This window comes from Ipomoea nil, unplaced genomic scaffold, assembly GCF_001879475.1.
Source record: "Ipomoea nil cultivar Tokyo-kokei standard unplaced genomic scaffold, Asagao_1.1 scaffold1576, whole genome shotgun sequence".
In the NCBI taxonomy this organism is placed as follows: Eukaryota; Viridiplantae; Streptophyta; class Magnoliopsida; order Solanales; family Convolvulaceae; genus Ipomoea; species Ipomoea nil.
Window position 1 is genome coordinate 952,750 of NW_017618004.1, and position 15,401 is coordinate 968,150.

Below are 15,401 nucleotides of genomic sequence, written 5' to 3' on the forward strand. Positions count from 1 at the left end.
ATATATATATATATATGTGTGTGTGTGTGTGTGAACTTAGTAAATTGAATATTACGTATTATTTATATATTCATTGCTTTTATATATTATTTAGAAATTTAGATATGTATATTTATTTTTGATTAGAAATTCATTGCTTTAATATATCAATATTGAATATATTATTTTGTCTTTATATATTAAGAGTTGTTATTTGTTTGTTTGTTTAGGACGAAAATGCAATCGAAATTTATGATGACAATAGAACTAAAGATGATGATCAAGTGAACCTAAATCTCGAGGTTGCATGCGAATTGTCTACAGAAACGGTAAACAAAATTCATATGCATACTTATTATTATTGTAAGCATGTAATTATTAATATTATTATTATTATTATTATTATTATTATTAATTAGTACGTATACTTAATTTCTGTTTTTGTTTTTGTTTGTTTGTTTTTTTTAATTTGTTGGTATACATGCATGTAATTATTATTATGATTATTAATTAGTACGTATACTTATGATTATAATTAATTAATTAGGTATTTTTATTATTGATACAAATAATTTTTTTATTAGGCATTCATGTCTCGCGAAGATTTAATTGAATGGGTTCAAAGTAGAGGTCGGGATCTCGGATATGTTATTGTGATTAAAAGATCCCGGAATAAAAGTCCTACAGTTATATTTCAGTGTGACCGTGGTGGTACTTACGTGCCAAAAAAAATCTCATCTAAAAACACGGGTACAAGAAAAATTGATTGTCCATTCCAATTGGAGGGGAAATACATACGTGTTGATGGTTGCTGGAGGGTTAGGGTAATATGTGGAGTACATAACCATGATCCTGCATTGCACCTTGAAGGTCACCCGTATGCAAGGCGATTATCAGGAAATGAAGTCGAATTGGTGGAAAAGGCGATCTATAGAAGTATTTTGAGAAAGTGCAGGGCATCGATCCCCTCAAACCATCATTGGGATTTATTCTACAAATCATGGAACGCATTAGTTGAGTCTCAGACTCATGAATCATATATGTTCCATTTAGCTCAAATACAAGCAGTTTTGGTTGACTTTCCAGGTATTATTCGATGTATATTTTAATATTTTTTTTAACAAGGCATATTTGTTCAACTACTGTAATTATTTCTTCAATTATTCACATTTTCAGGTGTTTTTGGTTATATTGATGATAATTGGCTGCAACCGTATAAAGAAATGTTTGTATCTGTTTGGACTGATCGATATCTCAATTTTGGAAATCACACCACGAACAGAGTTGAGAGTCAGCATGCCAAGTTAAAAAAATACTTGGAGTCATCGCAGTCAGATTTGGAGACATCATTGGTTTATATCGACAGAGTCATTCAGTCACAGGACACATCCATCAAAGCAAGTCTTGAACAAAGCAAAATTTTGATTCGACATCGGTTCAACACGTCACATTTTCAAGAATTGCGAGGATTTGTGTCTATTCATGCACTGAATCTCATTTTTAATGAGTTTGAGAGGTCACGGGCTGGCGGGATTACTTATGAAAATTGTGGATGTCGATTGCGAACAAGTTGCGGGCTTCCATGTGCACACGAGCAGGTAACATATTTTAACTGTGGTAAGCCTATCCCACTTGATTCGATTGATATCTTTTGGAGGAAGCTCGACTTATCATCTTCCATCTCTCTAACCAATGAAGATTTTGGTGTTGAGCATGAGCTTCATATGTTTAAGGATCAGTTCAAGAAACAATCAAGAACTGGTAAATTCAACATATTGAGAAAGTTGAGGGAGTTGATCGCGCCATCTACAACTTCGATCCGTGAGCCACCCGTGCAAATAAATGTTCGTGGGCGTCCCACTTCAAAAAACAAATCTCTCATAAGAACTCTATCTCTCAGAAAAACTAAAGCCGAGCCAAATAATATTCAATTTCAAGAACAAGCTCGGAATAGTTGTTCAGCTGCACCAACTTCAGGTGATAGACACTTTTACCATCCTTATATGCTTCAACTTCCGGTTATATTCCATCCTTTTATCATGCAAGTGCAAGATGTGAAATCTGACGGAAACTGTGGATTTCGAGCCGTAGCTCTCTGTCTCGGTTTTAAGGAGGACGAATGGTTCAAAATTCGATCCAATTTAATCGAAGAACTAGAGTCTCACACAATGGAATATACCGATATGTTTGGAACTCAAGGATGGTATAATGCCTATAACATGTTGAATTTTTTTGCACAAGATCGGTGTGCACCAGTTGAGCACTGGATGACTATGCCGGAGATGGGTGTACTAATTGCTTCCCGATACAATGTGATACTACATGTTTTGAGTATGGCCGGCAGTACAACATATTTACCACTTCGATCTAGCCCACCACCTTGGTACGAGCATGTAGCAATAACCCTTGGTTATATTAATAATAACCATTATGTCAAGGTAACATTGACAGGAGGGTACCCAATGCCTACAATTGCTCCACAATGGGCTTATTTTAGATATGATTGTGCAAATGCATGGATGACTCCATATATGAATAGGATTGAAAGTTACAATGAGCATGTACGCTCTAATTGTACTCGGGAAAATGTTATATTAGATTGAAATTGAATGAATTTATTTTTTATTTTATTTTTATTGTGAAGTTAATATATTTTTACAATTTTTAGCGATTCAAATTTTATTTATTATATCTCTATAAAAAAAAGATAAAATAATGAATACAACAAATTTAAGTTATAAAAAATATTAAAATAACAAAATTAATCATTATTTTGAATTTAAAAATTAAACCATAAACAAAAACAAGTATTGAAAATAGAAAGTTAAAAAAATTATATTGAACAAAAAAAACAAGTATTGAAAATAAAATTTAAAAACATATGTATTGAAAATAAAAATTTTAAAAATAATTACACAAATAATTAAAAAAAAAAAAAAGAATAAATCATCGCCTTCTCCGGTGAGAAGGACTGCCTTCTCACCGGAGAAGGCAACTGGGCTGCCTTCTCCGGCGAGAAGGCGACCCACTGGGCTGCCTTCTCGTCGGGGCGATCATTTTTTTTTTTTTTTTAATGTTTATTGTTAAAAAATAATAAATAATAAATGTTACCACCTACTTTGACTACATTTATTTGCACCACCTACTTTGGTATTTGCACCATCTATTTGACCTATTAAATAGGTGGGTGCAAATAGTAAATAGGGTGGTGCAAATAGAACTTCCCATTCTTAAAGAGAGAAACACTCTAGCCACTAGTTACACTACTGAGTACTTTGCAAGTGCTACTCAAATGGATGCGTGTTCTGGCTTCTAAATTCCTAATTCTGAGCCTCAAGTTCTAGAAACTTCAACCTCAATTCATGCGCCTCTCTCTTGTCTTTTTACAGAATTCTTCGGCTAAGATTGGTTTTGGTGAACAATATTTTGCAATTCATGACAAAATGGAAAAAATACAAAAATGTGTAGGATGGAGCATGCATTTCCCAAAATGTGTGTCCCCCCCCCCCCCCCCCCCCCTTTTTTTTTTTTAACATACTCTCCTCTGTTTGTTATGTATTGTCTAATGCAGGTTCTCAAAATACTGAAGACACATTGTTTAAAATATGCATTTACTATTGATGATGTAGAATATTATTATTAAAATATTTTCATTCTATTGTTTAAAATCATGAAAGATTTGTGACATAATTGTGATTTGATGTATTATAATGTATAATATTATTGTGAAAAATTAAAATGTAATGAACTGATCATTTTCTTTTTATTTTAGTCAATTATGGATCATTTTTATTGTCAGACAATTATTAATATTCATTTCTCTTTTCAATTAACCTAATTTTTGTTCCTTTTTTATCTTTAATTTTCTGTTGATATTCATTATTTTTTTCTAATTTACCTACTTTTCACACTATTTTTAATTGATGATGTAAAATATTTTTGTGAAATATTTTTGTTCCTTTTTTCTTTCCATCCTTTTTTTTAATTTACCTGTATTATTTACTATTGTTTGGGCGGGAAATCAAGTAAATAGAATTTTGTTTTTAATTATAGTATATATATATTTTTTCTTTTTCTATTGTTTGGACGGGAAAGTAAGGAAAGAAGATTTTGTTTTTAATATAGTATAAATAGATTGATAATCCTTTTATATTTTCTTATTTAACTTATTATTATTAGTATTCATCAGTGAATTTCGTTTCTTTTTTCATTTTTAGTGAATTAATGATTTTTTTTTTATTTTACTGCTAACTTTTAATTTTACTGATTATTATTAGTATTAATTAATCAGTGAATTTCGTTTCCTATTCTATTTTTTTTAATTTTTTTATAAATTAAGGATCTTTTTTTATTTTTCAAATTTTTTGGTACTTTTAATTTTAAATACTAACTTTTAATTTCCTATGCTAACTTTTAATTTTTTAAATACTATTTCCTTACTATGACCTTTTTTTAACAACATTTCATTTTCTTTTTTCATTTTCATTGAATTAAGAATTATTTTTTATTTTTCAATTTTACTGATTATTATTAGTATTTATCAGTGAACCGTTTCTTTTTCCATTTTTAGTGAGTTAGGGATCCTTTTTTATTTTCTTATTTTACTGCTAACTTTTTTACTGATTATTATTAGTATTAATTAATTAAATTAGTGAATTCTATTTCTTTTTTCTATTTCTAGTGAATTAAGAATCTTTTTTATTTTTTCTAATTTTTATAGGCTCTTTTTTTTTTTTTAATCCTTATTATGACCCCTTTTTTTTTTACACAACCTTCTGTTTTTTTTTTTTTTTCCATTTTCATTGAATTAAGACTCATTTTTTTTTTCTATTTTACTGATTATTACTAATAATAATCAGTAAGTTCCGTTTATATTTCCATTTTTAGTGAATTAATGATCCTTTTTTATTTTTCTATTTTACTACAAACTTTTTTTTACTAATTATTGTTAGTATTAATTAATTAGTGAATTCCGTTTCTTTTTTTATTTTTTGTGAATTAAGGATTTTTTTTCTATTTTACTACTAAAGTTTTTACTAATTATTATTAGTATTATTAATTGGTAAGTTTTTTCCATTTTTTATTGTTTGGGCCGGAAAGTAAGAAATGATGATTTTATTTTTAATAATAGTATAGATTATTATTATTATTATTATTATTATTATTATTATTATTATTATTATTATTGTTATTGTTATTGTTATTGTTATTAGAGTTTATATATTAGTAATGTTATTATTATTTGTTTTTTTAGTCTTTTTTGGAAAGGTTATTTTTTTAATTAGTATATTAGCATGTACATTTTATTATCATCCTATCATATCCTATATATTATAAAGTTATATGGTCTTGTGAAAATTGAATGTTGCATTTAATTTTCACAAGACCATATGACTTTAAGATGTGAAAGTCTTGTGAAAATTAAATGGGCTTTAAGATGTGAAAATTACTTTAAGATGTGAAAATTAAATGCAACATTTAATTTTCACATCTTAAGGTCATATGGCTTTAAGAAGCATGCATGCAACCCCAAAGTCCATATTTTGAAATTAATATATAGCATAGTTATGTGGCTTAATATTTAAGATTGTTGATGTGCATATTGAGGACTACAGAGACAAAGATGTGTTATTCGTGGATTAATCGGATACTATCCAACAACACTCTCCAACTTAATTGACGTGAAGTAGGCTTAGTAACATTAAGATTATATTTTCGAATTATTAGTTCTCATCTTTTATTGATTACACACTTAATTCGATTGTATTTGGAAGAAAAAAATCAATGTTCTAACTGAGATTGTGATTTTGGTCTTTAAAGGTCAATTGTATGTTGCTACATCTAGAGTTAGAAATTTCAAAGGTCTAAAAATTTTGATCCGTGGTGACTCTAAAATTGTAATTCAATTACTATTGTAGTTTACGAAGTTCTTAAAAATTTATAATATTAAATATTATGTACTAAATTTTTAATATAGTTTGTTTTCAAAAAAAAAATTTAATATAGTTTAAGATTTGTAGTAATCACCCACCTTAAATATTATTTTAATTGTAAATATATTTATGTTCATAATTTTATCATAGGAATTCACACATAATAATTATTAAATAACAAAAATTTTATATATGAATAAATCTCATATAGTGTATATTTTTATAACATGTTTTCCGTGCATCGCACGAGACAAATACTAGTTAATAATAACGTTATTATTATTATTATTATTATTATTATTATTATTATTATTATTTTAGCGAAGAAAGTTAAGCAACGGATAGTTGCTGAAGACAAAAAAATCTTGAGTTTTAGCGAAAGAGAGAAGAGGATGACAGACGGTCTCGGGTATCGACTGAATGAAGAATGTCAAACGTTTTTAGTGCTTTTTATATGTAGTGTTAGGGTTATGTTGTGGGTTGGGCTTGATTTATTAAAGTAATTGGACTTAAACAGAAAAGATTCAATTTTAGTCTCAAAAAATATATTTTAGTAGTACGTGTTGTATTGCAGATTTATTTGCAGGCCTTTAGATCGTGAAGAACAGTAATGAAGAATAAAAAGAAGCAAAATAAAGAATAGAGAAAAGGGGTTTCTTATTCATCATCCACTCTGTACATCATTACATCAATGTATATAACAGCTATTACAAGATCATACCATAAATATAAAGTCGTTACCAATCATATCATTAATGCTAGAATAATGTCCATAATTAGATTTTACAACACTCCCCCTTGGACATTATTTTGCCATAATCTTACCTCGTTAAAAACTTGCTAGGAAAACCCTGTGGGAAAAACCTAAACAATAAAAGAGTACAAGCAGGGCCGTTCCAATAAAACTTTGGGTCCTGTGCAATATCTTAATTTGGGCCCCTTTTATCAAGTAATTTTTATATATAAATAATAATTGTTAAAATTGTTGTGTCATAAATACCTATTAATTTAGAATCGAGGGGGCAAATTATGTTGTGGACCTCGGTCCACCTTGCAAGGTGGACCTGGGTTATATTCACGATTTTAGAACTCTATTTTCACAAATTTAAAACTGAATATTCACAATTTTAGATCTTAATATACAAAATTACAAAACTTTATATTCACAATTTTTTGAACTCTATATTCACAATTTTTAAACTCTATATTCAAAATTTTAGAACTCTATATTCAAAATTTTAGATCTCAATATACAAAATCGTAGAACTCAATATTCATAATTGCATAACTCTATATTTACAATTTTGAATTCTATATTCACAATTAAAGAACTCTATATACACAATTACAGAACTGAATATTTACCTGCTGAGTTGTTTTCAATAATTTAAAAAAAAAAAAAAAAAAAACAAAAACAAATCATTGGCTGCGGAAACGGTGCCACTAACGGCACCGCTATTTCCACACGCGCAAATTGCGTCGCTTTGGACCTAGGTCCACCTTGCAAGGTGGATCCAAGTCCATGGCATATCTATTGAATAAGGGCATCCAAATTTCATATATGTGAAATAAAAGCGAATTATTTGGTTTATCACTGTAACCAATATCATCTAAATAACTATCAACATTCTTATTATTTTCATTGTCACAGTGATATCTATCATCGTTGTGCACACTGTCATTTAAATTTTTTTCAATCTCCCAATCATCTTGATCTTCTATATGAAGATTAGCATTTAACAATTTTTCCTTTGCATCATCTTTTTGATCATCTAATTGAGTTTCTTTTATAATGAATTTTTCAAGAGCACCCTTTTGAGATTGAGTTAGTTGCTCAATTTTTTTTTTCTTTCACGCTTCTCAAACTCATATGCATATTTTCTAGAAGACATAATTATTAAATCCTAAGAAAAAGATAAAATTAATTTAGAAACTCTATGAATAAATAATTAATCAAGAAAAAAATTCTTGAATATAGAAATTAAAATTATGAACTCATGTAAATAAAATAATTAATTAGAATCGTGAAATAATACGTAATTTTTAATTACCTGTTACGAAAATTGGAGAATTTGAGAGTTTCTGTGATTAAAAAAAATTTGAAGAATCAGTCTGTTTGCCTTGGTGTGTCTGCTGAGATTTTCGTGTTTGTCGTCTACTCGTCTGTATATCGACTATATCGTCTGCTGCTGTTTGCGAAAATTTAATTACACAATTACCTAGAAACCTAGTTGTATTACTATTAGGACTTAGGGTAGCGCACTTGCGCTGAATGCTTAATTGCGCAATTAACCGCCTTCTAATATATATTTACGTCACTTAATAGACGGCGGTTCTTAAATAACCGCCTTCTAATATATATTTACGTCACTTAATAGACGGCGATTTTAAATAACCGCCTTCTAATATATATTTACGCCACTTAATAGACGGCGGTTTTAAATAACCGCCTTCTAATATATATTTACGCCAATTATTAGACGGCGGTTCTTAAATAACCGCCTTCTAATATATATTTACGTCACTTAATAGACGGCGGTTTTAAATAACCGCCTTCTAATATATATTTACGTCACTTAATAGACGGCGGTTTTAAATAACTGCCTTCTAATATATATTTACGCCACTTAATAGACGACGGTTTTAAATAACCGCCGTCTAATATATATTTACGTCAATTAATAGACGGCGGTTTTAAATAACCGCCTTCTAATATATATTTACGTCAATTAATAGACGGCGGTTCTTAAATAACTGCGTCTAATATATATTTACGTCACTTAATAGACGGCGATTTTAAATAACCGCCTTCTAATATATATTTACGCCACTTAATAGACGACGGTTTTAAATAACCGCCTTCTAATATATATTTACGTCACTTAATAGACGGCGGTTTTAAATAATCGCCTTCTAATATATATTTACGTCAATTAATAGACGGCGATTTTAAATAACCGCCGTCTAATTTATATTTACGTCACTTAATAGACGGCGGTTGTAAATAACCGCCTTCTAATATATATTTACGTCACTTAATAGACGGCGGTTGTAAATAACCGCCTTCTAATATATATTTACGTCACTTAATAGACGGCGGTTTTAAATAACCGCCTTCTAATATATATTTACGTCACTTAATAGACGGTGATTCTTAAATAATTGCCTTCTAATATATATTTACGTCACTTAATAGACTGCGGTCGCCGTGTAAAGGTGTGATAATCCATATCTTTTTGGGCATTGTACGAGGACCGTATGTGCATACGACTAATTTTATTAAATTTTCCTAAATCAATATTATTCATTAAGCTTAATAGTTTCTTAATCCAAGAAAATCTAGTATTTTCTAATTATATACATGTGCACGTATATTATGTTCCTACATAACATAATGAACCATCTCCCTTGTGGTCTGATGGTATTCGGTATGGACCTTCAAAAAGGAAGGCTCAGGATCGATTCCCATCCCAAGCATGGGTTTTCATAAAAATGATCCTGAGCCCTGAGCATAGCTCAGATTGTTGGCTACAAAAATAGTTCTGGTTCCGTGAAAGCAGAACTTGGTGCGCTTGGTACTTAGGAACCAACGGGAAGTGTTCGGGGTCTGTTTTGTTGGCTAAAAAAATAGTTCTGGGTCCGTGAAAGCAGAACTTGGTGCGCTTGGTACTTAGGAACCAACGGGAAGTGTTCGGGGTCTGTGAAAACAGGACTTGGTGCTACGGCGCCCCTCCGTACAACGGACCGGGATCGTGAAAACAGGACTTGGTGCTACGGCGCCCCTCCGTACAACGGACCGGGATCGGAGGAACAGGAACCTGGCGGGCCCCGGACCGAGGATCGGAGGCCGGAGGAACAGGGACCTCACATCACTGAGATGAACCAGGAGATCCGTTGTAATTTTATTTTATTTTCTTGTATAGACGGCGGTTCTTACATTGAACCGCCGTTTATTCATATGAATAGACGGCGGTTCAATGCCGTTTATTCATATGTATTGACGGCGGTTCTTACATTGAACCGCCGTCTATTCATATGTATAGACGGCGGTTATTCATATGTATACACGGCGGTTCTTACATTGAACCGCCGTCTATTCATATGTATAGACGGCGGTTCTTATATTGAACCGCTGTCTATACATATGAATAGACGGCGGTTCATCAAGAAAAGCGTCGTCTATACATATAATTGTTGAGATTACACGACATACATCGTGAGATTAGACGGCGGTTAGCAACCTCCGTGTTTTAGAAGTATACACGGCGGTTCAAATAACCGCCGTAGAAAGTTTTTATTTACAAAGGCGGTCACTTACACGGCACTTCAAGAACCGCCGTGTATTTATAAAAATAACCGCCGTGGTAAGTGTGTTTTGTAGTAGTGTGCTTATCGTATATATACTATATAATAAAAAAAAAATTTTAATATGGGGCCCCCAATTTTTGGGGGCCCTGTGCAAAGGCCCTAAGCAGACTTGCCCAGGGCCGGCCCTGAGTACAAGGTATACCGATAGTATATTTAAATACATTCATGCCTCGTTAAAAACTTCACTGTACTATTACCACGTGGGGAAAATCTAGTTGAAGAAAAGAGTACATGATATTTGTAAACTCATATATTGTACTGATTGTCTCGTTAAAAACCTTAACTTAAGAAAACCTCGTGGGAAAAACATAGTTAAGGGAAAAATAGTACAATCATAAACCTTCAAGGCATAATCTTTAGGATTTTGGGGTTTGCCTATTTAAGCATTGATATACAACTCCCCCATTAATATATCATACTCATGCCTCGTTAAAAACCACACTAGAAAAATCTATTGGGAAAAACCTAGTGAAGAAAAAGAGTATATGGTATGTTTATGCTGCAAAAAGTATAACTATTAGTCCTTTTAAGACCCAATCTACAAGATTGACAAGAGTGAATGTATACGTTGCAAAAAATACAACTATTAGTCTTTTTAAGACCCTATCTATAGGATTGACCAATCTACAAGATTGACTCGAGTGAATATACTTTTCGTCTCCCCCCTGAAGATAACAATCTTCAAATTCCACATTGCTTAAAGTAAAATCATTGTTTCAAAAGGGTATAGATAAGGGATATGGTACAATCTTCAGGATTGTTATCAGAATTTATCATATTTTCTCATGATCATCTAGACCAATAAAATTATTTATAGTTTATATTTTGTTGCTCCCACTGAAAACAATAATTTTCTTAACATTCGCATATTAATCATATGGATATTTTGTAGGTATACATTTGCTAACTTGGACATTGGAACAAATCTTCTAGACAAATATTTTATCACTCTTCTGGAGTTCATGTGAATCAGGGTATTTTATAGCATGAAAAACTATATACCATTTTATTTGTCCCAAGTATGATGACTTCATGTCAAAAAGCATCAATATGAATATTTGTACCTTGCTTTGCTATTCCTTATCTCATCTCATAACTTAACAGTTGCTATGACAAAGCGAGAGCATAGTAAAGTAATGACAAGATGAAAATATACAAGGTATATCTATAAGAATAAGTATTATCCTTTAGGCTTAAGATGCTTAAAGTTTAAATTGATTTATAATATATCAATTCAGGTCATGACATTTAACATAATGTCAATATTCAAATGTCTTCTCGAAAGACGTATTTTATACCCTAAGGATATTAATGGATATCATTTCATTTTCTTTCTAGGAGAATCACCAAATCACTCTTTACAAATTATAAAAATAAGATGCAAATTTGGAAATTTTTGGTCTCAAAGAAAAGGTATTCAAAAATGACGTTTTGAAACAATGGACTTCTGGTCCTGAATTATCATCTTAGGTTAAAAGGTCCTTTATTTACTTTGGGAGATTATTTAGACATAAATTAATTAGTGTGTGAAATTCCTTTTAAGGAAATGCACAATCTATAGGTCGAGATAATACTTGATTTTTCATCTCCTTTATTTTACCTATAATTTCTTATTATAAGAGGAAATTACTCAATCAATTGCTTTATTATTTTAAGTTAAGTAAATCATTTATATTTTAACAACAAACATGTTGTGATGTTTACTTTCATTCAAATTATAAATTCATCAAGGATTTTCCAGATAAACATTATTATTGTCTAATGACCCATAATTTCTAGGTTATGACTTTAATAAGCTGTGTATCTACATTTATTATTCTGCCAATTATGTAGCAGAACTTTTAATGATATTCATCATGGGAGAGTATACTTGATTCTGGGTCTCTGCGTGAACCCTTAGGCTACAGACTCGCTTTATATCTCACCACTATATTATTCTTGTTTCCTTCATACAAACATCATTTGTAACCTACATGGTTAATACTTCAATGATGCATAAAAGGAATATATTAGCCAGTTGAGCTATAAATATGCCTTTAATTGCTCCTTTATATGTTAATCAATCTAGGCGCTTCTGGCACCTAGTTCTGGATCCAGATTATCATATAATATGAGCAATTTGAAGGCAATTGTGTTGTCGACAACTTATAACATTTTTCAAGAATTTTTCCCATATATATATAAAAAAGTAATTTTCGAAGGATATTTATATCTGGTTGTTCCGCAACCCAGTATTATGATTATTTGGTGAACCTATAAATTTACTGGGTTTTCTCGTCGTCTAGACGATCATCTAAAAGATATAATGTTTTAAGATATTTCAAGAGCTCTAAGATTTTCAAGAGTGACTAAGATTATTTACTAGATCTAGTTGTTTGTGGATTCTTTATTTTTCTATACCAATGAATCTCCCGCACTTCTGGCGTCAAAGAGTATTGATAGATATATATGGTCCAATTTTGGAGAACATGTATATGACCTAGTCACTCTTTTTATGAAATAGATTTATTTGGCAGATTTCTTTCTGAACTTCCGGTTCAATCGAATTGGTACGTGGATTTAAATTTTTGAAGATCATTTCGTTTCAAGAAATTTCCCAGCATTCAATTTGAATTTTGATTATATCTCCCCCTAATGCCGTGAACCGATCTTCATGCAATTAGCGTATCCATCGTGTCTCTCTCAGGGGCTTTAAATATTGGAGGCAACATATGGAGGTTTAGATTGATACACTATGGTGGTTATGTAATAGATTGGACTGCATTATAAGAATAAAAATGCATATTTGGGAAATGTTTATTTGAAAACCATGTATTAAATATATGGGGGAATAAAGATATGCAGTGTGCCAAAATTTTTAGCATAAATATTGCATTTCTCCACCGAGTATCCGGCACATTGGAATTTTGAAAAAATAATGGTTTAGCAAGTAATTTAGATTTTAAGATTCAACTAAACCCTTTTAAGTGTGGTCGTAAGGTATATGGTGCTTTATCGTAATGTCTAATGCCATATAATAGTCGTCAAAAGTTGACGAGTTGAGGTCATCAACGTTATCCATCGTTATATGCTTCAGAGGATAAATGATGATTTTAATTAATGACATTTGCTTAGAAATTTGGCAATTGTTTTGTTTTGTTCGTAATTGCCCACAACCACACATGTGTCTACTGGGTGGAAGTATTGCTTTGCTTCAGGCAAGACAACTTTGTTGGACTCAACATGGTGTTATTCATTTAGGTTTCAACAAAATGCTTTGGGGTGTGGCATGCACGTGATCGGTGTTTTTTTTTTTTTTTTTCACAAACAATTGAAGCATATTTTCTGCTGGGCCAGAATTATGATCATATGAATGTGGTTGTCGAGATAGATCATTTCGTTGTTTTTTTTTTTTTTTGAAAACAAAAGAACGAGATTTTAATTGTTTAAACCAGAAAAGTCAGCAGAGACATGGGGGAAATACAAAAAGGAATAGAGTCTAAGAATTCAATCACCCCTCTACAGAATTACATAAAGCAAACTTTGCAAGAAAGTGGGCTGGAAGGTTCGCATCTCTCTTTGCAAAAATAAAGCTAACATATGGAAGAAGCAGCAGCAGTGTGCGAATGTCATTCATAATAGCTCCAAAAGCGGTATGATTCTGTCTTTCATGCACAGCTTTCGTCACTACTTCAGCGTCGGTCTCTAAAATAACATGAGACCACCCTTTCTTTTTTATCCAACTCAAAGCTTCACGAGCTCCAATAGCTTCAGCCTCCTTGACCGAATATATGCCTACCATCATAAACATTGCTGCCCCCTTTACAATGCCCTCCGAGTCACGTAAAATCCAACCAAATCCCATCCTGCTCTGTCCAAAGTCCATTGCAACATCAATATTCAATTTATAGTAATCTGACAAGGGAGGGGACCAAGTGTTGTTCGGCGTTTGAATGGGGGGAAGATTCACCATAGCAGTAGAATAACCCTGTTGGGCAGATTTCCAGTCAGTCACATAAGCTAGAGCAATACGCACCATAGTTCTAGGATCCATGCCTTGTGATTTCCAAACCATTTGGTTGCGATTCTCCCATATAGCCCAGCAAATAATCACCACCTTTTCAACCATAGTAGTCGGTAAAGCTTTCCAAATCTTCTCAATCCATAGCGGAATCGATCTAGCCGATTCCATAGGCCATCCAGTTCCCAGTTTTTGCCAGCATAGATGGGAAAAACTACATTCCGCAAAGAGATGAACCGCTGTCTCTGCCATATCTCTACACATAGGGCATATAGGGTTGCAAGCTACCTGTTTAACAAGCAACGCATCTTTAGTTGGTAACTTTAGCTTACACATGGTCCAAAAGAAACATTTAATTTTTTGTGGTATGTCAAAGTTCCAAACAGCAGTCCATGGCCACTGACAGTCCTGTTCCAGATTTCCAAATGCTAGCTTATAGGCACTTCTTACAGAGTATATCCCATTGCTCTCCCCTTCCCAATACATCATATCTGGGGTATAAGCATAAGACAGTGGCAAATTCAAGATTAATTGGGCATCACGTTGATCAAAAATGTCCCTTATCAGTTCAGTATCCCAACGCTTTCCATCAACACATAACAGAGAGTGAACAGTAGGGGCATTCAAATAAGCCATTTCAGTGGTTATGACAAAAGGGTTTTGGGAATTTGGGAGCCAAGGATCACCCCATACTTTCACAGTATTACCGTCTCCTATCCTCCAACGTGTACCCTTTCGTAACAAGCCTTGAGATTCCCTAATACTGGACCATACGAAGAACGGATTTGATCCTTTCCCCGCATCAATGAAAGAGCACTTCGGGAAGTAACGAGCCTTGAACACCCGTGTCACTAGAGCTTCTGGGTTACTTAAAAATTTCCACCCTTGTTTCCCCAACATGGCTAGATTCATATCTCTCACACGCCTAAACCCCATACCCCCATATTTCTTTGGCTTGCACATGTCTCCCCAAGTACTCCACCGTATTCCTTTTCCCCCTTTCCCCTCACACCCCCACCAAAAGGAGTTCATAAGGCGCTCAATTTCCTCACAGATACCCTTAGAAATTAAGAATACATTCATGGCATAGTTTGGGATACTTTGGAGGACAGTTTTAAGAA

The 15,401-nt window shown here is 32.2% G+C and overlaps 1 protein-coding gene across 1 annotated transcript; it reads left to right on the plus strand.

Moving 5' to 3' along the window:
• The first annotated feature begins 569 nt into the window (after nt 1–569).
• Nucleotides 570–2,582, plus strand: LOC109190298. Its single transcript, XM_019340771.1, has 2 exons — nt 570–1,065; nt 1,156–2,582. Exons 1-2 carry the CDS (start codon nt 570–572, stop codon nt 2,580–2,582), a joined length of 1,923 nt encoding a protein of 640 aa, XP_019196316.1.
• The last annotated feature ends 12,819 nt before the right edge of the window (nt 2,583–15,401 follow it).